The sequence below is a fragment of the Lipophrys pholis genome (assembly GCF_963383615.2).
Source record: "Lipophrys pholis genome assembly, chromosome: 14".
Classification (NCBI taxonomy): domain Eukaryota; kingdom Metazoa; phylum Chordata; class Actinopteri; order Blenniiformes; family Blenniidae; genus Lipophrys; species Lipophrys pholis.
The window spans coordinates 11,809,630-11,833,977 of NC_137633.1; the positions used below are offsets into that span (position 1 = coordinate 11,809,630).

The 24,348-nt window shown below is 41.0% G+C and overlaps 2 protein-coding genes across 3 annotated transcripts; one reads left to right on the top strand and one right to left on the bottom strand.

Moving 5' to 3' along the window:
* Nucleotides 1-397: 397 nt before the first annotated feature.
* On the bottom strand, nucleotides 398-9,711 carry pls1 (plastin 1 (I isoform)). Its single transcript, XM_080479433.1, has 16 exons — nucleotides 9,379-9,711; nucleotides 8,977-9,076; nucleotides 7,350-7,510; nucleotides 7,130-7,259; nucleotides 5,917-6,049; nucleotides 5,637-5,718; nucleotides 4,494-4,659; nucleotides 3,897-4,039; nucleotides 3,713-3,808; nucleotides 3,402-3,603; nucleotides 2,664-2,742; nucleotides 1,821-1,935; nucleotides 1,542-1,675; nucleotides 1,310-1,433; nucleotides 1,054-1,187; nucleotides 398-956 (listed from the first exon to the last, which is right to left on the bottom strand). Exons 2-16 carry the CDS (start codon nucleotides 9,074-9,076, stop codon nucleotides 818-820), a joined length of 1,938 nt encoding a protein of 645 aa, XP_080335559.1. The 5' UTR covers nucleotides 9,379-9,711; the 3' UTR covers nucleotides 398-817.
* Nucleotides 9,712-13,852: 4,141 nt separating this feature from the next.
* LOC308120029 (glycogenin-1-like) lies at nucleotides 13,853-24,289 on the top strand (the record flags this gene model as incomplete). 2 transcript variants are annotated; one of them, XM_080480394.1, is made up of 7 exons in its annotated part: nucleotides 13,853-14,003; nucleotides 18,008-18,143; nucleotides 18,234-18,408; nucleotides 18,509-18,671; nucleotides 19,358-19,484; nucleotides 20,960-21,176; nucleotides 22,548-24,289. In XM_080480394.1, the coding sequence occupies 7 exons, from the start codon at nucleotides 13,874-13,876 to the stop codon at nucleotides 22,719-22,721; spliced, it is 1,122 nt and encodes a 373-aa protein (XP_080336520.1). In that variant the 3' UTR covers nucleotides 22,722-24,289. The 2 variants fall into 2 exon arrangements, with proteins under 2 accessions (XP_080336520.1, XP_080336521.1); XM_080480395.1 differs by having other exon boundaries at nucleotides 13,874-14,003; nucleotides 18,005-18,143.
* Nucleotides 24,290-24,348: the final 59 nt, after the last annotated feature.

Consider the following 24,348-nt stretch of genomic DNA (forward strand, 5'->3'; position numbering starts at 1 on the left):
ACCGTTTGGCCCAAATTTGTTTGATCCTCTCAAACCAGGTGAAAAGAATGTGACCTGCCTTCACCCACAGTCCAACACCTGAGGCCCTGAGAAAGGTAACGAGGTGTGGAAGATAGATGATCAAATGACCATTGCATATTTATCTCCATAATAATCTAGAAGTAGTTGGGATCGGGGGTTTCTCTTTGTTTTTCTTTTGTTTACTTGTAACCCTCTCATGCAGGTAAATTGTCAGTCAAATTAAAACTGTGTGGGGCAGTTACTTTGTTCTGAGTTGTGTTGTGTGAAAACATGCTGCCTCATGCTGATGAGTCAAACCTATGTTTCATTAAATAATTCAGATCAGCAGAGCTCAGTTTACAGCACTAACCCCTCCCACACACACACACACACACCAAACTATTCAATACATTTAATGAATTCTTTTTAATAATTAAATAGCAATATTCAATGCACAACATTTACAGACATAATGAGCTTCCGAAAGAACAAAAGTGTGTATGATTCGGCTTCTGTGGTATTTCCTGTTACTATTGCATGTAAGGAAATAGAACACAAAAACCTATTAAATATAATGAAGCAAACAACAATTTCAGTCATTTTTGAGAAAATCACAAGAAATGTAGAATCAATTTTTACATCCACTTACGGCATACTGTTTTAAATTGATTTAAAAAAAAAAAAAGAATTATGGTGTTTTTTTCTTCTAATTAAAACAAGAAGGCAAGACGCTAAGTTGAAAGAATGGCAAAAACAAAAAGAAAAACAAAATGCATATCATTCTTTTTCCTCTTTTAGTTGTGTTCTTTGTTCTGTTTCAGCGGTTGGCCTTTTTCATGCCGTAGCCCATGAGGCAGGCAAACATCGTCAGCACCATCTTGGGATTCACATCCACCAAATCGTCCGGCAGAGCGTAGACACGAGCTCCAATCTTGCGAGCCAGTGAGACTGCGTACCTGAGAGGGTGAGAAGAAGTGAAAGGAGTCAGCGAATAAAAAAGTAAAAAGTTAAACACAAACAGATGGAAAAGAGACAAAAAAAAAAAGCCTTTACTTTGCATTTTCAAGTTTATCTTCACGGTCCAGTCCTCCCCTTTCGGGTCTCTTCACCATGTCCCACTTCACTGTGCCAGGCGCGAGCACGTCGATCAGATCAATCACAGGCAGGCTGGTGCTGATCAGCTTGTCCTGCAGGAAACAGGGAAACCAGGGGTAAAGAAACACAAAGAATTGACTCCATGTCTCGGGGCAGTTTTAGCAGCATAATTCATGTGGTTATAATGTTTTGACCGATCATGTTACACACTAACCTTGAAGCTGCTGATCTGTGTGTCCTTTTTTTTCTGGCCCAGAGTTTCATTGACCCAGGCCAGAATAATCTGATCTCCAATCCTCTCTCCATCACCAAGATCAGACAGAACCATGGTGGTGTACCTGAAAAATGACAAACAACTCAAACTGTGCAGAGAGAAAACGCCATTTGCCTCCCCAAAAAAGAAAACATTAAGTGACCCATCTCACGGCTGGAGATGATGTATGTACCTCCTCATGAGCTGCCACACCAGTGCCAAGGTGTGTATGGCACTTCCCTCATTTATGTTTTCTCCTCCAACACCGACCAGAGAGAAGTGAGCCACGTTCTTCCCGAGTTCCACAGCATAGTTGCAGTTCTCCAGCTAAATGTGTCAAAACAAAAACTCTTCCATAAATTTCATTATCCTAGTAACGATGCATTTTCGTGACAATAAACTTTGTTTTTCATACCTTGAACCTGATTTAATATATATATATATATACATGTTGTGATTGTGTATAGAATACCTTCTTCATGTTGCCCCCAAGGTAAGGATAAGGAGGTCGGTTTACTTTCTTCCAGTTCACGTGCACTTTGACCTTTTCATAAAGCTGCAGGATCACCAAGCCGTCGCACAGATCACTGCAATATATAATACTTTTTGTAAGATTTGAAATACTGAAAAAAAACAAAAAACTTAAGGTGATTTCTGGTCAAGTCGGACATTAGTTTGTAGGTAAAAAAATGACAATTGAATATGTGTCAAATAGATTTTACCTAATAAATGTTAACAGCTTTAACACAAATTGAGCAAAATCGAATTATTCTCAGAAATACGCACTAAAGAAATCATTAACACATCAACAGTTCGGGCCAGAAAGTCCGATGCTTCCCATCCCAAGATCTAGGACGACCTTGGCGAGGTGCCAGAGGTCAGATGTTGGTCTCGAGGCTCTGCTGTTGCTCTACATCTTGACTGCACGTCTTGAATGTAGAGAACGCCAGAAAAAACTACCTGATGCTTTTATTTCATATGTTGGTGAAACATATGAAACAGCGACTCCACTGTTAACCAGAGAGCGGCCTTCCTCAGAGGTCATCTCGAGGTACTTCAAGGTTAAAAGGATTGGAAACTACAGCAGTAAAGGACTGCTCTCAGAAGTGGGGAAGTTCCTTCTTAACAGAGGACTGATGTAATGACCAGACAACACATGTTGTAACATAACGTCCTTTATCTGCTACCTTTAAATCCATTTTTTTTTATTGTTATATATATTTTTATTGTTATACAGCTGACAGTAGGAATGTTAAGCATTAATTCATTTATCAGATAAACTAAACCCCAGTCGTATATGTAACTGATAACAAACCTGTACAGATGGTTGACAAACGGAGAGACGCCCAGAGAGTTCATCCAGTTGCGGAACGTTTTCTCCTCGTTGGTTTCAGCTGGAAAGTTTGTAAAAACAAATGCTAAGTGGTGGTAAGACAACTGAAAATTTGTACTAAAGGACAAGTTTTGTTACATAATTTAAATTGTACTCAATTACAAGTAAAAGTATTGCTGGTAAAAGTAAAACTACAAATGTATCAAAAACTCTAGCTACGTTTTACCTCAATTTGATTGTAGAGCAGGTATTATATTGAATTCCTTGTCATAAAAAAAATGCATAAAAAAATCAGTGGAAATGTTCTGCAGCAGGATTTTTTATCTGTTAAAAGAATAAATCTATTCACTACAAAAACACTTAAACTGTTTGGATGTTATTAAAAACGACAAAATAAACTAAAAAGGGCAAATCTTAGTAATGTATGAATAAAATAACAGACTTGAAAAAAATCTCATAGATCCTATTAGTATACAGAAATGTAAGTATTTTTTTTACTTCTGCACATCGTGTAGCTGTACGACTCCAGCTACATAGAATAAACATCTGTCAGGTACTGCTGCATTGTATACATTTATTTGACTTAAGCTGGTGACCCAGTTTGTATAAAAACCCAATAATTTGTGCTTTCATTCACACATCATCCACATCTTTCTAGTTAAAGTGCACTGTGGCATATCGACGCTGCGACGAAAGCATGCTTGTGCGGGTGTGCCTCACCCTCTATGTGTGCCCCCTCCAAGCCGTCCCTGGTGATCTGGCCCTTCTGCAGACCGGAATGCATGTTGAACATGTTGGCCACGAAGGCCAGGTTGAGTTTGCTGTTTCCGGATGTGACGTCGCGAGGAGAAACAAACTGCCTGCAGTCCAGTTTGGCCGCCTGCCGCAGCATCAGCTCGGCCCGTTGCTCCAGGTTTCGCTCCTTTGAAAGTCCACACGAAGAGGAGAATGAAGGCGCCGGCGCTTAAAACAAAAACCTATGACATTCATGTTACTCTTTTTTATTCGATCATTTTTCAAATATTACTCACATTGAGGCCAGTCATGTCGATTCTGACACTTTTTCTGTAGACTTGCTCTTCATTGGCTGCGATCTGGTCCATCAGGTAGAAGTAGGCTCGAGAATCCTTCAGTGCAACAGCACAAGAGAGGGTTACACACATGTATTTGTGTTGACAGATGGGCTTTTAGACGTATGTGTGTGTTTGTGTGCACCTTGATATCCTCACTGAAGTTGTTGATGGTTTTGGTCCCTGCATTGCGGAGGTGGTAGTTAACCCAGCGGAGCAGCAGCTCCTCGGGGGACAGAGACATTAGATGGTCCAGCGTTTCCCCTTCTGCCAGGAGGTTGATCAGAGCTGCAGACACACAGAACCGTGTTTACTTTAGAGCAAAACTACCAATATTCAGACCGTAATACAGTTGCTGAGTTTTTTTTAAGAGGAGAAAGTGTCCTGAACACAGGATGGAAAAGTATAAAATGGGAATAAATCAAATCACTGCAGTGTAAGTGGTTTAGTGAATAAAATGAAGCAAACAAGTTTGTTATTTGAAGACATTTCTGGAGGTTTTGTGCCATTTTGCAAGAAAAACGATCAAATGCGATCACCAGCAACCCCTTTATAAATGTCTTCTCTAAAAACTATAAAACCTGGATATAAGACTTCAACATTTGTGATGATTCAGTAAAAATACAAAAGGTGGAAATTACATTTGAAGTATGTAATTCACTCAAACTCAATTAATAGTACAACTACAACATTAGCTGGTCTTCAGGTGTGTGTAAATGTGCGTGTGTGCGTGTGTGCTGACCTTCGTTCCTGCTGATTTCTATATCAGCAAAGAGGCCGACCTTGATAATCTGCCAGAACATCCCCAGAACCAGATGTGGTTTTCCAGCCATCAGATCGTGGACGTCGATGCTCACCACTGTGCAGCCGATCGCCGAAGCCGAATTCAAGGCCAAGACCAGATTTTCCTACAAAGTTATATAGGTTTATCGACTTTGAGCCAGAAACTTTACATAAAGGACACATTTTTTTCAAGACTGCTGCTTTAATCTTCCCAAAACAACCAAACAATTGGAAACAAAATGCAAAACTTGACATTGTGATCGTCAAAAAAAAAAAAAAAAAAAAAAGTAAAATATATCATATAGTGTAATTTCAATATAGTTCTAGGGAGGTATAAAACTGAAGAGGCATGAGAATAATCTGCAGTAAAAAGTTAATATATTACTTGCTACTTATGCAGAGTCCAACAATAACAGATAGCCAATCATTTTAAAACCATGTGCTTGATAAAAATCACTGTCATTTATATAAACAGAACTAGTTGTTATGTATTTGAATGAGAGATACCATGTGCTTGAATGTTGGGGCATTTTCTTTATCCCAAATTGTATATTTAGTTGGTCATTAAACCCTCGAACCCCTCAGACATGGTGTCATAATACACAGGAGGAAGAACTGTACCATATATCTTTTCAGCCAAGCGTTCCCTCATCGTCATAAACCCTTTTTTATTGAGAAAAGGGAGATAATAAGGAAGCAGAGCAACGCTTTGTACCTTTGGAGTCTTACTTACTGCCACTTTTTAATTTAGAAGTTGAAAATTCATTAAGAAAATCATAGTAAAAACAGCAACTTGGTGGGTGTCAGTCTGGAATCTGCGCACTAATTGTGCTGGTTTGTCCAAGTTCAACCCGAGGAAAACTAAAGCATGACCGTGAGGACACACAATGATTTCATTGTAAAGAGTCACGCTTGGGAATGGGTGTGTTGGAGCAAATCAGAGGTTGTCTTTACACTGAGATAACCGTCTGATATAGGTCGTCTCAGCAGACAGAAACTCAAACAAGCATGATTTAATGTTGAAGAAGGCGTAAAATCTTTGACAAACTCTATTTGCGGTACATGGGCGCGGAGTGGCATTTATGAGACTGGTGAGACTCACTGTCATTCTGAAGTGGGTGAGTTTCTTGGTGTTGATGACTCTTTCATCGATCGTGTCAGGCTGCGACAGGTTGATCATTTTACTGAAGGAGAACAAGAAGCACATACACATAAAACATCGAATCCTGGCTGCATTTCATTTTTAGAAGCGTCTGTAAAAACATGCGAGGGGATCACGAGAAGTGAACTACAATAAAATCGCAATAAAACGGGCACACCTTCACTGTTCTCATAGTGTGTGTGTGCGTGTGCGTGTGCGTGTGTGTGTGTGTGTGTGATACCATAACAGGATGCCATCGCGGACAGAGGTGAAGAGACTGCTGTCGTCGGGGTTCATGGGCAGCAGATGTCGGCAGTCCGGATCATTTGCCAAAGCTTTGTTGATCCAGTTGACAAAAGCCACTTTCTCCTCGTCTGAGCACACAAACACACATACATACACACGACGACATTTTACACTTCAACGGCAGATTTTCAAAAACAAAAATTGGTAAGCAATTAATCCTCGAAGGAGCAATGTGATCAGGTTCAATCTGTTCCACCAGTGTCATTTATTTAAACATCGCAGTATGTGAGGAGACAAAATTCAAAAATGTGCCCTTCACCAAGCAAATTATTAGATACATTAGAAAAGAATATGGCTCAATGCACCCTCTTGTGGTTAAAAACTTGAATTACAAGAACTTTATACACAAATTATAACGTATGACTTTTGAATCGTCCCATTCTGTTTTGATTATCCTCAATACATTTAGCTAAAACATTGAATATTGTATCTTTAAAGTAATGTAACATGCATTTGACCAAAAGTCTACCCTTGTCTCAGACGCTAAGGTCTATAGGATGACTGGATGGAGAACAAGTGTTTACTATTACATAGTCTTTTATAAGTTTCACAGGTGTTTTGTCGATGTGGTTGACATTGAAAGAAAAACCATTTTTGTAAAAAAGAGTTGTTCAGGTTAAACTCTTTCCGACGTTATTACAGATTGATGTAAATCCTAAGAATCATTAAATAACCCTTTGCCATTCTGTGGATTATCATTGCACTGAATAGTGGAAATGCAAGTCATAACTCGCATTTGAGCAAAAAGTCCCGATTTGACGAGGTTTGTTGGGTTAAACAAAGTGGAACCTAATTATTTATTGATGTGTTTGTGTTTACAGTTCATTTTGAGCTGTGCTTTCATTTCAGACAAGACAGATATATGGAAATAACAGTTTAATTATGATATTGAAGCTGTTTGACCTTTCACATTTTTAACCAGATGCAGGATTGATGCATATAACAAAATATGATGAAAGTCCAGTTCTTGAATGGCGACTGTCCAGAGAGGACAGTGAAAATATGTTGCTGTTCAGGAATTGATGGGACATTCATACTAATAATTTCCCCAGTTTTTCTTTATAATAATAAGTTTTAGGGCGAATTTTGACCACAACTAAAATTCCCCGCCATGACTTGTTTGTGTGTATGAACACGAGCACACGTACCGGAGTAAGAGTGCTGCGTTCCCTCGCTGGAGTTCCCCGACATTCCTCCAAAGGAGCGAATCCCATCTCTCCTGGAAATGGTTTTCCTGAACGTCTCACTGAACTCCTTGCTCTTCAGCTCTTGATAGATCTGTCCACAAACAACAGGCCGTGTTACTGTACGTGTCCTGTGTGTGACAGTCGCGTATTCACTGAAGAACCGAGGGCCTTCCAAACTCACAGAGACAAATTCCTCAAAGCTGATCTTCTCGTCCTTGTTTGTGTCTCCAGCCAGGAAGGTTTCAATAATCTGTCGCACTTTGTACCCCGGCAGAGAGTAGCTTGCCTCTCTGAACAGCTCCTGGAGTTCAAAGTCACTCACATAGCCGCTGTTATCGATATCTGGACACAGGACACATTGATGTAAGACAATCTGGTTAGGAAATGCAAGTCGAGAAGAATGAAATGTATTACAGTAAGTGTTGGGATTAAACATCACACTAAATGAAAGTAATCATGTCTTTACAAATGGTGATTTCAACAAAATTCCATTAAAAACAACAGAAATGGGGAATCACTGTGAAAGCATAACATCCAGGTTTGTCTATTCGAGGCTTCCAGCTTGAAATTCCTTCAACCAAATAGATTAAAGGGACGATACTGATGTTCTTTCATTTAAAATCAAACGCAGCCCTGATGTTTGTTGTCGAAGTAAACGTCATATTTAGAAGAATTACAAACCAGTCAGAGCAGGTACTGTTTGTTGAATGAACTTGGTGATTTAAAGTACAATTATTTCAAACGCAGAGGAAAAATAACCTGCAAGATTTTTTTTTTTTTATTATTATTTTTTTTTTAAACATTATATTTGTTCTCCTACAATAAGTATTAAACCATCACTGAACCAAGCACACAAAAATCTAAGAATGCCTCCGTATCATCCTACAGAAACTCATCAGCATGTTGTAGAAACATATTGAGTTAATTTCAGGAGCCTGTTTTGGGTGAATGAAAGGTTTGACCCAGCGTAGTTGGTTTAAAATGGTATTTAAAGGTTCATTAATCTAAACTTATGTAGCAGCAAAACAAGATGTAAGCAAGTCTTTAATGATACACCAACAGGTAAATGAATAAACTCCAACAATCATGAGCAATAACTATAGTTGTAAGAGAGAAACCGAGCATCTGCATAAAACCATAAAATGGGCTTATGTAATGCAGGATTTTGCAAGATATTTTAAATGGGATTGCATGATACAGTTGTCTGCTGTCAGAAATGAGATCGAATGACTTTCTGTTGAGTTAAAACAAGAGGTGACTGGGTCAGCTTTAGATTGCCGCTCAACAAGTCAAGACACAAAATTATTTTACAAATCAAAAAAAAAAAGAAGAAAACATTTTGGAATTTGCACGTCATCAACCAGATTTAACTAGTTTAGTAACTAGCAGCTTAGCAGAGTTATCAATATAGTCCTAATTCTGTTATTTTCTTACCCAGCATGCACTTCTGCATGTTGTTCCTTCACTTGCATCCTTTATTAGCATTTATTATTATAATGATGGATTATTGGCATTGCCTAATTATAGTGTAATTATTAACTCACAGATTCTGTCTACGTTTCAGTGTTGCGTCCAGAAAAATCTCACAGACAAAGTACACACACTCAATAACCCAAGCAATAAAACCTTTTATGCAAGACTCCTGCTTTATGCCGTGCAGTAAAACTCTTTACTTTGATCAGAAGTCCTGACAATGCAACCAGCAGGCTCGGATCAGGTGTGTGTGTGTGTGTGTGTGTGTGTGTGTGTGTGTGTGTGTGTGTGTGTGTGTGTGTGTGTGTGTGTGTGTGTGTGTGTGTGAAACTGACCGATTTTATTAAAGGCCTCTCTGAGTTCCTCCAGATCCTCTCGAGAAATCTGAGTGACGTGATTCTCGATAGTTGACACTGATCTCTGTACTCGAAACATCTGCACACATGGACAGAAACACAAAGTGCGAACACTGAATCACGTTGCCAACCTAACACAGATTTCATAAAGTTGTGGGAACATGCATCTCCTGAAGACGGAATTGATGGAAAAAAAAGAGAGAATGCAGATTATTAATTTAAGAGGAATCCTATTTAATAGCGGAGTTTGTGCTCGTTTTACATGCATCAAACTCTCTGCTAAGCATAAACCTTCACAGAATCAGATACAACACTTAAGAGATGGCACACCATCTTCAAAAGTACAAAACATGGCAATAACAGTAGGGACAAGACAAGTACCTTGACAAAGCCCTGGTTTTCCCAATTCTCTCTTGAGGAAGAAGCCTCTCGGTGCAGATCCTTCAGGCCTCGACGCAGGACTCGAGTCTTCCAGGGCTCTGCACAGCTTCAGGTCGGAGCTGAGAGGAAGCTGGGACCCGGACAGGCTGGGAGTCGCCTATCTGTCCTATAGGAGGAGCCACTCAACACACACACACACACGGAGGACCTTTGGCCTGCCTGGACCCTGGGACGGGCGTCACCTGACAGTTAACATTTAACACCTGTGTCATCGTGTTATTGTCTGCAGAAGGAGGCTCATCCGTTCTCCCCTGCTGGGCAGATGCGTGGGAGCTTAGGAAAAGATAATGCATGAGAGAGCAGACAAAGGTAAACAATAATGACTGCATACAAGACAAACAGTGGAGAAAACAGACAGGTATGAGTGCAAAATGCCAGCCATCTCTTCTTTTTTTTTTTTTTTTGTAATTTATTCTACCACCTTATCCAGTTTAGGGTCACGGGACACTGGAGCTGAGCCCGGCTGACAAAGGATGCACACCGGACCGGCTAATAGAATGGAAGTGAAACTGTCCACTTCAAATTTAAATTAAACTCTGATGTATATGGGAGATTGTTTCCCTGAGCCGTGCCTCCCAGGCAGGGAGTCTAATAAAACCAATCATCTTTGCTCCTGCAACATCTAATGTGAAGCTCTGATGCAAGTGGTATCAAAGGTCTCCAATCAATCTTTCTTTTCACGTAATCTGTTGGCGTTGAACTTTAAGACCAAATGATCAGTTCTTAAAAGTTGCACGAGTAGAAATCTTCTGAAGTTCCCCCACTGGTTGGGCCTACACAACTATCGTGTGTTGAAATATACTGGATCAGATCGAGCCAGCTTTACAAATAACAACAGACAGTGTTGGAGTGCAGCAACTAAACAAAGAACAATAAAGTCATTTTCCTCCTTCTGAAGGTCACGTGATGTTTTAAAGGGCCAGTTTCAACAAATTCAAATAGACTTGCGTGTGACGAGTAGCACAAAGGCATGGCCAACAACGTGTAACTTCTTGTGTTTGAGGTTATGTTTGTTGTTTTCCTTTAAGGCACCATAGTGACATTTTGCATCACTCATGTTTAAAACATGAGGCTCTGCCACACAAAGCCCTGTAACCTGAGGCGCAAAGGCAACGGCCTCACTTTAGATTAAACTGCATCATTTGACGATAATGTTCCACTTTAGTGCAGGAACTTTCTTAAACTCAACAAGTAAATGCAATCTAATTTTTTATTAAAATTTTTTTATTGTTTGACAGTCTTAATATCCTCTTTCTTGACTCATGATGCTCCTCCTGAATCGCATTGGTCTTATAGGTGACACTTTCTCACAAGCATTTAATCTTATATTTTGAAAACAGATCTGTACAATGACAATAAACCATTCTATTCTATTCTATTCTATTCGATGTGTTTGAGAACAGCACACAACTTTCATATGAGGAAGAAACAATAGTAAGAAGCTTACCTTTAGTCGGAGGCAGGCTGAAGGGCTCACAGTCCACCGCAGAGCCAGTCCAAAGAAGAAAATCAGCTTGCCGCTAATTTTGAGTCTTTTTCTTCATTACTTCTCATTCCAGTCCCTCCTTTTCACAACTTTTTTTTTTTTTTTTTTTAAATTAACCCCTTTCCTCCTGTCTTTGCCCCTTTTCTTCTTCCTATGCCTTGTGTTTACATTTCATCTGTATCATAACCGCGGCACAAAAGGCAAACGGTCTCCACCTTGGCGAATATCCCAACATCGTCACAACTGCTGATTAAAAAGTCCCACAGTTTCTAGAGGTTTTTTTTTTTGTCTCTGGCTCCACACAGGGTATCTCTCTGTTTTGGTCTCCGGGCCTCTTCGGCCCCGGTTGACACCTGATCGGCCCAGTTTCACTCTGTGACTCTGAGGAGCGCTCAGGTTTCTCTCTCCTCCTAAACGCTCTCGTTCCGTTGATGTGCGAGCGGCAGGATCAGTTGTTGGTGTTAAAGAGCAAACAGGACTTTTTCATGACATGATTCACTGCAGCCTGCACATTTACCAGCTGGCAAATCTCCACAGAGAAACAAAGTTTGCAAAAAAAGCACACAGGCATGTAAATGAAAAATTTTAAATATTGTTGGACACTGCATTTATTTCCACTTTAAACCCTCTAAGTGAACATATATGAAAAACTTTCCAATTCATTCACTCTTTCTCTTTTTTTATTTTTTTTTTAAATCTGATTAGCCAAAACAATAAAGCAAAGCCAAACACTTTCACAAACAAAACCTTGAGCTCACTTTTGATCCCTGGACTTTAATCCTGAAACCACAAATTATCTGCTTGTTCAAAATGTGAAATAAACTCTTGAATTGTTGTTAAATTGTTGCTCGTGTTGATGATATTGCTGTGTTTGCATCGATTTGTTAAATAAAATTTTTTACAATTTTTTAATGTATTTATTTATTTAATTTTAAATTTTTTGCAATGGCTAAATTCCATATTAGGTACTACAAATATTTTTCCCATTTGTTGTCTCTTGTTTTGGGGGCAGAATTCACAGTTTATGCAGGAAATGGCAAAATAAATAAATTCACTATTTATTGTGAATTCGACCTGTTTGTCCGACATGATCAGTGCAGCAACCCCAAAAACACGTCTGAGGGTTCTCTTTAAGATCATCTCACTTCTTTAATTTTATGCAGCGACTTCTTTATTTTCCGCGCACACAGAGCGATGGGAAACTGTGTTTCACTCTCATCATGTCGATAAATGTGAGGCTGAGTGTGACTTTCACTAATGTCAGATCAATGTGATCGAAAGAGTCTTGTTTGGTAAAACTTATTTCAGCTGCTGCTCAACAGGGAAACATCTTTTTATTTTATTATATTAAAGCAGACACGTGGACACCTCTTGTAGTTTACAGTCGTGGTAGCAGGGTGATTTAATCCCTGAAGCCTGTGAGAGTTGACGTGTTAATTTGAAGTGTAGTTGAGCTGTAATGCAGACACCTGACCACTCTGAGGCAGCCCTGCCTCAATCTGAGCCGCTCAGCTGACAGAGCACAAAAGGATCTTCCTGTTTTTGTCAGAAAAGTAGATCACTGTAGTGAAGGTCACGTCTGACCATGACGGAACCGTGTGATGCTCAAGTTACATTTACCTCAGATTAATAAACTGTATCATTGTGTTATCTGCATTACACCCACCCCCGAAACACTGCTACGAGTTTGGATTTTGATTGTAAAGATCCGGGGTTCGTGTTCTTAAGTTGTCCTCTATCAAAAGTAAATTGTTTGACATAGAGCTGAGTGCAAAGTGAGAGCCCTTACACATCAACTTTAACTTCCTTATGAACTCTCTCTGGGACACGCTCACAAACATGACTTGATGCAGTTTGTAGCAGGATTATGAAAATGCCGTGAACAGCTCAGGTGTCCTGACTTGGTGTGATTAATATGCAGCGATTTGAATTAGTGAATTATCTACCAAAACTAAGGGTATATTTATCATTTCTGCTAAGGAAAATTTTTTTTTTATACCTCTGGTATGTGTTGTCTTAAAATTCACCCTTTTAGAAAACATTCAAATTTAGAAGAACCTTCAGAATATATATATACAGCCAAGTGTCGCATCCCGGTGGCATCAGTTAAAGCTTTGACATTGCTTTTCAATATAGTTAGGCATCCTAATTATTTCCTTTAAAGAGGGAGCAATCTAAAATTATTTTTACCATGATGTTCTGGCAGGTGTAGATGTAAATTGGAGCTGTATTGATCCCTTTGGCCTCATAGGTTGTGGGTTTGAATCCAGAACAGGCCTGTACGTGTGGAGTTTGTATGTATTTCCTCTACATACGGGTTTCCTCTGGGGCCTCTGATTTCACCCCCTGCAGTCCAAAAAACATGCATTAGAGGCCGATTAGTGAATCCAAATTGCCTGCAGGTGTGAAGTTGAATTTGTGGGGGTTGTCCATCTCTCTGTTTGCCTTAATTGTCACATTTTGTACCCTGGATTTGATCAAGTGGTATAGAAGCGGGTTGTGTAGGGCCCTTCGAAAGGCCTGTTTTGACCAACCTGCCATACATTTGACACTATGGAGCCTTTAAGTTCGAGCAGCAAGGTCGTGAAGGGAAAAATGAAGTTTGAATGCCGGTTATAGGACATCCAATGTAAAACATGTCATGTTACGAAGCTGTTTACATGTCCCGTTTTAGCTGGAGAGGAGCAGCTGAAAGCAGAATATTTCTTCAATGAGGGCAAGAGTCCATGGTGATATTACTTTAAAGAATAAACAAATGATGTGATATGAGTGATGCAGTCTCTCACGCCAAACTCTGTCTTTCTCTTGGGGAAAATATGATATTCTATTTCACATCGCACAGGATCGAATGCACTGACGTTTGTAATTTTAATCCTCACCAATAAAGTTATGTGAAGACAGCGACGCAGAGGGGGCGTGTCCGCCGCCGCTGGTCACGTGACCCGGAAAATGTGGGACTTAATCCCTGCGTTGGATTGCTCCCAGCTGCTGCGCCTCTGCCCTTCGCAGTGCGAACCGCTCGTCTTCCCCATCACGACCCCCGACCCCCGGGTTGACCCTCCACAGCGCGCCATGTCGGGTAAGAGATTTGCCGAGCCTCCGGCGCACTGCCGCCCGGAGCGCGGCCCTGCCGGACCGGGGCGGACCGGGGCTGCACGAACCGTCCCGAAACGTTTTCTCGTTAAATCGTGCAGACGACACCTGCTCTGCGAGCCGCGCGGAGGAGGTGGGACGGAGTGTGCGGTGCATGCAGCCGCAGATCCTGCGGGGATTTTGCGGGGTTTGAGATGTTGGATGTGATGAGTTGCTGCGGAGGTTTGGACCTCGGTGAAGAGAGCGACGTTAAACCCCGCAGATCCGGCCACACGCGTCACGCTCAGACAGGCTTTACACGCATTTAAATTACATTAAACTCACTCGCGTTCGTTTACATTCGAGATTTTAAAGAGGAATTATCGCATTTGACATATATACTACAACATTTGAAAATGAAAGTGATTTTTATTTATTAAAAAAAACCAAATAAATAAAGGCTGCACTTGGTCAAGGAGGCCCTGATGGAACATTATATTCAACTCTACTTCTCTGGCTCAACTTTAAAACAGCCTGGTTTTCTCGATTAATGGGGAAATGTTCCATCCCAGGAAGGAAAATGCAGCTTGTCGCTATGACATGAGGAAAATTCCGACTTGCCTTTTCTAATTATCCCCAGACTGTCCCACATGGCACATTGCTGAGTTTTCGCCTCAGTATTTGAACAACGTGGGCAGGCTTTTTAAAAAAGTGATTGTAACAAAGATTATTAAGGAGCCACCAGGTGAAGCCAATAAAAGCCAAGCTGCTTCATTCGTGATCTGAGTGCAGATGATTTTTCTTTACTTTTGATTGATTTTATTATTGATGCCACCAGTCTCAAAGGCAGAATTAATTGAAATGTTGAATAATTTAACGGCCGTTTTCTTTTATCTATATACTATGTTGGGAAAATGGTCTAAATGTGGTCAGGGAATTACCTGCAGTTTAGTTGTTTTTTTTTTGTCTCATAATCCAAGCAAAACCCTTAAATTAATTTGGTGAAAACTGATCCACATTTTAACCACCTTTTTTTTTAAATGGTCTTAAATAGTTGAGAGTTAAAACTTTTAAGGAGTAAAAGTACTTTTTGATCATCTGATTAATTAGTCAAATTGCTGTCAGGTGCTCACCTTTCAGGAGAGCCAGGCACAGCGGGACAATTACTAAAGTTTACACTGGGTATCTTTTGATAGTCTCATAGTTTAAAAATAAACTTGTTGGTTGCTGTTTCTGAATGAACTGGCATTTATTCCACAGATAGGCCAATATAATGAGGAGTTTGAGGCCTGGTTAGCCTACACACAGTGCTGCATCCAGATGAGCAGTGTCACAATCTGCCTGTAATGTGGGAAAGCAGAAGTTGCTCTTTACATTACCAATGCTAATTTCCACATTTATACTGAAAACCTGCTCCTAACTATGACTCCAGATTCATAAAGTGCACCAGGGCTGTAAAAGTCGAAGGTGACTTACTTTGTTCGAGGATATACTATAATAACGCCTTGTTGTTTTGAGTAATGCTGCATGTGAATGGTTTGTTTCCATTTGTGTGGCTTTTCAAATCCTGACAAGGAGTTGCGGCTTTCAACATTATATCTTAAAATGTTTGAAAGTTTGCGGAAATCTTACCTTCACTTGTGAATTGTATTTTGGCAACGAAACCGAGTTTGAGGCGCTAGATGGGCAAAAATCGGCTCAAGGTTTAGGCGTGAAATATGATAAAGGTTATGTAATATAAATGTCTAATATATTCAAGTTTGGTAAAAACGTTTTTGTATAATACACATATTTAAATGTGATGCAATTTCAGTGTATTTGATTTTAGCATTGCATCTTTTTATTTTCAGGAATTAGGCTTTTCGCTATCTTGAGTGTGTAAGAGCAGCTGATGCATTGAATTTCCTTCGCGATCAATAGAAAGACTTTGTCTTGTCTAGGAATTTACCAATATACATATACAAAGGTCGCGAACAAAAACGCAGATAACCCGAAAGGGGAAAAACGGTAAATTTAACATAATAGAATGTTGTTGCCTTCAGGTTAGTTCTGCCTAAAAGTAAAATTGCCTGTGTTGTAACTGTTAAGGACATAATAATGGCGTTCGAAGTGAGAATAAACCATTGATGCATCACTGCCACCCTGGAGTAAGTGCAAGCTGTGTGACATGCTAAAACAAGGATTGAGATTGGGGATATTAAACCTTTTTGTTTTTTGCAGGCTTTTATTGTTACAGAAATCAGCATCCAGTTCCTGAGTCGTTGTGTTTGTATTAACTTGACTACTCTTTGAGTGTGTACGTGCTCCACAGTGTGTAGCACTCAAGTTTTTTTTTTTCTCTGACACTATAACAGGCTTGCCGTGTTTTACCTCTTGTGTGCTGCTACTACCGCGTGGATAATGTGGCTGACAACACTGACACGAGCAATTACAAGCCTAAATTTAACATTTGTGTATATTATTTGGCTGAACATGCATTTGTGATGTTCTGATGTGCTTGAACACAATATAATGTTTATGGATTGACAACTTTATGACTTAACTCCAGGAGGAAATCCACTCTCATATGGGTACATTTAAAAGGATAATCAGTTGGTGGTCCTCGTTTTGTAAGTGTACTCAGAGGTGTGTAACACGCAAGTCTTGCCACAGATAAGGCTGTGGGAACGCAGCACGTGCTTCCTGTTCTGACGAAAAAAGGCCTCGCTCTTTCGCCCTCCTTTTTATACAAAGTTTATCATTCCTTCAATCAGACCTTAGCAACCGTGCGGCACAGATCAGGTTTCCCAGAACCCCCCCCCCCCCCCAACCTCCATGACAACACATGCATGCATTCAGCTTGATGAGCACCCGTTTTCTGGCTCTGGGCCTATTTTCACTCAAGCCGCGACGCAGTTCATCCTCCCCACCCCCCGCTGCTGTTGATGCATGCACTGCATCACACAATGGGCCTACAGAGGGGGTCGACTTTAGGACACAGATGGAGAAGCAGTCATTCACTCTGTGACCTCATGATTGGTTGATAATGAGGTCAGGTGTGGAAGGAAATAAATGTCCTACTTTCATTAGTTCACTGATGAAAGTAAGTTCAGGATGCGAGTACACAAATGTTGATCGCCTTATTGGCTGCATTAACTGTGGGAGTATAATTTTCTGTAATGAAATGTTTGTTTGTTGATTCATCTCAAACACTGGCGTGATTAATGGGTCATCCATTACAATGAGGCGCACACCTGCCAAGAAGCAGTTTACACAGGAGTTAAATAACTTCAGTTTTCCTTACCACTCCGGTTTCCACAGGTTAAATGATGGCTTTACAAGCACACATTCCTGCATCGCTGTTAGTACGATCAGCCATAACATTACGACCACCGTGTGGACCGAAAGGCCCAACAATCACACCCATCATCAAATAGGAACGTTTTAACCCTGATCCTAAAAGTGCATGAGGCTTCAGAGCCAAGCACTGTATTCAAACCACTCTGAAAATCTGCATTAACTTCACAGGAACAGCCGTCACGCCACACATGCGTCAATTAATCTGCTACCTGTTCACTACTTTTTCTGGAAATGACTCACGAGAGCAGCAGTTTCAGAGATTCTGACTCAGTCTTAGAGCGTTATAGTCCACAAACTTACTCCAAGTCTTACGCTTACCTAAATTTTAAGATCCATGCATGTGAACTTTACGAACAAAATGTTTTCTTTAAGTCCATATAATTTACACCATCTGAATTAATGTATTTTCATATTTAAATGGAATAATATTTAAATGGAATATGCGTGTGGATTTGAGTCATATTGAAATTTTTTTTATCTTGACATGTTCATGATCACATTAATTTATTACATTACTACACAAGATGGGCAGCGCATTTAAACTTCCCATGTGACTTTAGGGTGAAGGGAATTTTGTGGCACCGAAAAGTTTAAGTCAAAAAGATGCCTGAGGAACGACCTTATTTTGATAATCTGCTCGTGGGATGCTAACGAGTGTGTCTCTCCAAGCAGACCAAGCTTTTGTGACGCTGGCGACCAACGACAGCTACGCCAAGGGAGCGATGGTCCTCGGCCAGTCGTTACGAAACCACCAAACCACCAGGAAGCTGGTGGCCCTCATAGGACCTCATGTTGCAGAGCCTTGCAGGTAACGCACGCCGTCGCCTCTTCACTCGAATGTGAGTTGCTGTATGTCGAGCGTGCACGCTGATGTGGGTGAAACCTCGATGTGCTGCAGAGACGCACTGAGCTCCATTTTCGATGAGGTGTGTGTGGTGGACGTGATGGACTCGGGCGACGTGGCTCATCTGGCCCTGATGAAGCGTCCGGATCTCGGCGTGACTTTCACCAAACTGCACTGCTGGAGGCTGACGCAGTACAGCAAGTGTGTGTTCATGGATGCAGACACACTGGTGAGAAATCCAACTCGGAAGCAGTGGCAGGCCATGAATGCGTTTTCTCTCTCTGCACTGACTTTGACACACTAGTGATCCCTTTTTTGTTTGTGCTCAGGTTCTGTCCAACATAGATGAGCTCTTCGAGAGGGAGGAGCTGTCTGCGGCTCCGGATCCGGGTTGGCCCGACTGTTTCAACTCGGGCGTGTTTGTCTTCAGACCGTCCAATGAGACGCACGAGAAGCTGCTCACGTTCTGTGGGGAAAATGGCAGCTTCGATGGCGAGTGTTTTTTAATTTGTTACTCCTTTATCATCACAGGAGAAATGAGAACATGATCGGAAAAGAAAAAAGGTAGGGATAGTTGAAACAAATGTAGTTTTATATATATTTATTTAGACACCGTGTTGTATTCAGCTACTGTCATTTAACTGCCTGCTCAAACAATTTTAACACCCAACTAAGAGTGACAGTAGCTGAATACAACACGGCAACAAAATAAACTTTTCTAACATCACTTGCATGTAATGAACAGTAAAATCTGATTGGAAAGAGTTTTCACTAGGATAAATGTTTGCAGGTTAACAGTTAAAAATCCACCCTTGTATTTCTTTCCTGCTACTCGCATACACTCTTTGCATACTGATTTTAACCAAATGTTATCACGTACTGGCTGGAATATCTTGCCAGCTTCTATTTTTACTCCTTGGAAAGCACACAGTCTGCATGGTGTTGACTGGTCACATTTGAACTGTAGTGGGTCAGACTGGATTACAACAGTGGGGGAGGAGAGGTCGCATAAGGTGAAGTTTCAGAATAACAATCCTGAAAGAAATGTCTTAAATCTTCTGAATACACGTCATTGAACTGATGCACTTGTCAGAACAATCCTTCCCGCAAAGTTTCTCTTAATTTGCTCTGCTATGATCCCATTTGGGTCTAATCAGAGGGTGTTTGTGTGTCTGCAGGTGGAGATCAGGGGGTCCTCAACAGTTTCTTCAATACCTGGGCAACGGCAGATATCTCCAAACACCTTCCGTTCATCTACAACCTCAGCAGTATCGCAATCTACTCCTACCTGCCAGCTTTCAAACAGTCAGTACACTGTTGTGTTTCTGTCCAGGACATCACCTTCACCTAACCTTCATTTCACCATGACACACTGTCAAGAAAAGTAGGACCATTAGCTTTTTGTATTGGAAGCAACAAACTACAAATACTCGTATTATTGCAAGTAATATTTCAGTGGGAATTTCAGTGTTTTTCCTTGTATACAGTCGTATTCACACTGTCAAATGTCATGTCCTAAAATTATTCATTAATCTACTTTAAATGTAATTATTTAAAAATACATTAAAAAGTTTTACCTGTGTGAATAATAATTGAACATTTCTCAGACACTCGGGTAAAATGACTCAAAAGTGCCATTGATGCAGTTAAAAAGTAATTTTTCAGTCGTTTCTGAGAAGGTATCTTGGTTTTACTCTCTTGGGACAACAGTGCTTTTACTGCGAGTCCAATTTTAGCAGTGTATTTGCATGCAGATAATCGGTCAATCGTTGCTGCTTTCAAATGCTTGCTTCAGTTTCTGATAACGTCCTTGTAAAACTGAGTGTTTAGAACACAAAGTTTATCAAAGGTCAGTTCAAAGGTTAGTTTGTTGTGTGAGTCTTCGCCTGCTGGTGTTGTATTACAAAGAATCTGCTGAAAAATGGAGCAAAGGGAAAACGACCTGCTTTGAAGCTACACGTGGGTAGTTTGATCAAACTTTTGTATCATACGTTTCTTTATGAAGAGTTTGATCCAGGAAAGATTGAAATAAGACTTTGGAGTTGCACCTCAAGTGAGGCAAGAAACCTGAGAAGGGCGACTGTGGATCCTCTGGTTTGACGAACATCAACCAGAGAAGGAGACGGTTAAAGAAGTACTCGGGCCTTCAGGTTTAACAAACATGCTCAACTTCTGCCTCTGTGTAGAGGGAAATGACATTTTACGTGCTTTAGAATTCACTGTGTGCACCAGCCTGTTTTTAGCAGTAGAATTTATAGTGGCGCACTGACTGCAGCTTCGGCTGCAATCCATAAATTACATCTCACTCAGGCCAATAGAAATGCATGTATGTGCACACTCATTCATTAGGCCAAAGTACTTTCTTTTTCTTTTTTTTTTTTTTTTTTGAACTGTTAAAACGTGCGTGTCTCTTGTTGTAAATTCCATTTTGTGTTTACAAGTTTTGTCATAGCTCATAATCCATGACCGAGGAGAGGCAGGCTTATGGGAAATTTGAGGAGTTGGTTTTAGAAATCAAGGAGTTTTAACGAGAGAACAAATTAAAGCTGTGATGAGTCAGTGGTGGAAAATTGAAGGCGTCTCATAATAATAGAGCACTGGGCGAGCTCTGCCCTCAAGGTGTCTGCTGGTGAGGAGACCTTGTCATTCAATTTATAATATTTTTTTTTTTTGACTCATCCCCTCCATAAAAACATTTTAAGCATTAAATAGAAATTGCATTCATAGAATTACATAGTATTTCTCTCGCCCTCTCATGCTCCTCCGTCTTTGTCACACAGGTACGGCCATGACGTGAAGGTGGTGCACTTCTTGGGCAAGGTAAAGCCATGGAACTACTCCTACGACGCTCAGAGGGGCGAGGTCAAAGGTCAGTCCGACCCGTGCCAGCTGCACCCCGACTACCTGCTCATGTGGTGGCAGCTGTACACCCAGTCGGTGCTGCCGCTGCTGCAGAAGGCCTACGGAGACACTCCCTTCAACAGCGGCTTCGTAGACGTGAGTTGTGAGGAGTGCGTGCGATCAGTGACTGGGAGGTGTGGCTGTTGGCGGTGTGCCTGAGATCAGGCTGGCTGTGAACACGACTGACCGTTTTTACCTGTTGTATAATCCTCCTGTCCTGACTGTGTCGAAACCTCAGATTCTGAGGGAGCACTGCCTTTTTGTCTCATTCATCCCATCAGTATGTGATTAGAGCTATATTCTGAAGTACATATCACTTCAACCTGGACAATTTGTAGGAGTTGTATTTGACAGAGTAAGAAGTAATTAATTTGTTCCTTCTGCAGCCAAAACATATTTGTTACTGTTGCAGTTCCTCTCTTTTGTAAACCATATTTTATAATTGCTTTTAAAATGCTTTTTATTATTTTATTCATAGAAGTTTTGTTAGTATATGAAAACAAGCAGTTTAAAAATGTTTAAGAAAACATGAATCAATATCTGATAAATACAAATTTTATTGGGGGGGGGAAGTGAATCGCTGCAGTTTCCTTAAAATGCACTGACTGCCACAAACAAATGTTTAATGCAAAGGTATTAAGCATTAATAATCTTATTTTCCCCCTATATCCGTTTGCGCACAAGGATCTAGACATGTTTTGCAGGAAGCCGTAGTTACAGTTCGTCTAACTTTGCCTCCACTGCATGTGTCCCACAGGCTGCATGAAGTCTAGGTCGGCTCAAGAACAATTATGCGATAGGAACTTATGAATGAAAGTCGTATCAGTCTATCCAATTACCGATGTTCATGATTAGGAAGTGCCTTAATTTCATGGAATTTTCATGTACGGTATAGAGATTAAGCTGAAAATATGCACTTGAAGCAAATCTTGATCATTTTATTCAAGGTCCATTGTGATTGTGCACCGAGCTGAAATGCATATGCGGTCCAAATATTTATGGACCCGACTGTAGCTGTTCCTACAACCAGGTTACTCTTATTTCAATCCGTGGAAGAATGAACACGTTCTCTGAGTCAGTGTTTTGAACATGTTGGGAGACAGTCGTGTGAAAGCGGCAGCAGCAGTATGAATGGATTCAATCGTTACACAACTTATACCTTGATTTGTTTTTCTTTCAGTATTTAAGATTGCACTTATTGACTGATCCATACAGGTTATGATGAACTTTCATCTTCTTATAAGCACCTCTGGCTCTTATCCGTGTTGCAAGAATACCTTGTTTGCACTTTGACTGTTGTGAGGAAATGCCAGCATGACCTGATCTCGAAAGAGTGATTTTTCCCTGTGAAGCAATTTCAGCTGAGCTGAGGAAAAGCCGAGCGCGAAGCAGCTCAGGGAAACCAGTCCATATAAAGTATTGCTCTGCTAGTCATTCACTCACTCTCTCTCTCCGTTTTTCACGCAGCAAAAGAATCATGAAGACGTGACGACGCAGACGGCGTCCTCCCCGCCTCCCCCTCCTCCCCCTCAGGTTACATCAGCGGAGAGGAAGCAGCGCTGGGAGGAAGGCCAGATTGACTACATGGGCGCAGACTCCTTCGCCAACATCGAGCGAAAGCTCAACTCCTTCTTGAAGTAGCGGGCGGCCGAGCGAGCGTGACGGAGAGCAGTGGAAGCTCTTTGTGGTCCGGGGGGGGGTGATGAACTCCGGCAATATCAGGGGCTTGATGAGGTGACCGGATGAATGCTTCTGTGCATTGTTCAGTCTCTCTCTCTGCAGAGAGTTTAAGTCTGCTAAATTACCACACACCCAACCATTCTCTTGTCTTGAAGGAAAAGTTTGACTTGTCACTTTCTTTCCTAACTAACCTGGCCTCATTTCTAACATTGACACTGTGTGAGTCACTCTGATGGGTCGTCACTGAGACTTTTATATGGAAACCTTGAGGTGAAAAATGCATTTCAGGCTTATCTTGCAAATTCCAAGGATGTCTGTTGTCCACTGGGAGCAAATTAGTGGTGAAATCCAGGATTCCACTCAACAGCTGAACAGTATTAAATGACTGTGGACACACACATGTTTGTCAGACCACAAAACACTTTGGAAAAGTAACTTAATGCTAATCAAAGCTTTTGTTTATGACTTTCTGCCACATTGTAACATCAGGACTAATTACTTTGCTTAGAAAAGCAGCATACCTAAACTCTATGGATCCACTTGGACCACCCAACTTAAGCTGATATTTCCCATTTGTGGTTTTATGTTAAATCAAATCTCCATCATGAAGCATTAGTCACACCCGGCGCTTGCTAAGAAAGTGATGAAATGTCAAACTATTCCGGGTGTCACGTCTGGAATGAAATGAACTCGTAGTCTTCCTGAACTGTGGAAAATCTCCGTAAAAGACTGGTGACGAGGGCTTGTGGTTTGAGTCTCTGGAGCTTTACCACAAATCTCATCTGCAATAAGTCTCAGTCGAAAAAGAGGAGCATTTATGCAGCACTTCCCCTCATTTCAGTCTATGCCATCCTTGTTACAACTGCCCGTTGGGACAGTCCTGCTTTACTCGCCTCACGAGAGCACATAGATGAGCGTCTCCTATCTGTGCCTCTGACACTCACCAGCTCCCTGTGACTTCGGCTTTGTGTTTCTGATATTGTTAGGCGTGTTGTATTTGCATGGCACAAGAGTTAAAAAGTGAGTCAGTGAAGTGTTGCGTCCTGAAGCGACCATCTGTTTTAGTTTTTTCTTCTTTCCTGTGTTTTTGTGGGCTGAAACACTAGTGCGTTCCCAGACGTGTCCTCTGTTTGCGTGCCCTGCATGTCTGCAACGTCCCCGCCAAGACCCACACTGGCGTGTTTGTGCCACGTCCTGACTTTCATCACTTCCTTTCTCTAGTGTAACCAGCTGCCTTATTGCTGCTCACCGTTTACAAAACCTCACTTTACTGTAACTGCTGTCAGTAGCACAACACGTTTGTTAGATGGCGCTTTTCCTTTTTGCCAGCTCTCCGTTTATTTCACTCCCACCGTGTGCCTCCAGTTATCGGCTCCCGTCTTTGAAACGCACTCCGACAAGCGGCTGGAGGAATCCCGACTGAAGTCCATCTTGTAGCTATCGAGTGTGGAAGTCAGTCTTAAATGTAAATCACATTATGCTCATTTGTTTTGTTTCCCAGCTGTTCATTGTACATCCGGCTAAGTGCTAATAAAGAAAAATAAAACATCAAGAAATGACTGTCAGTTCCCTTCGACACATTTAATTC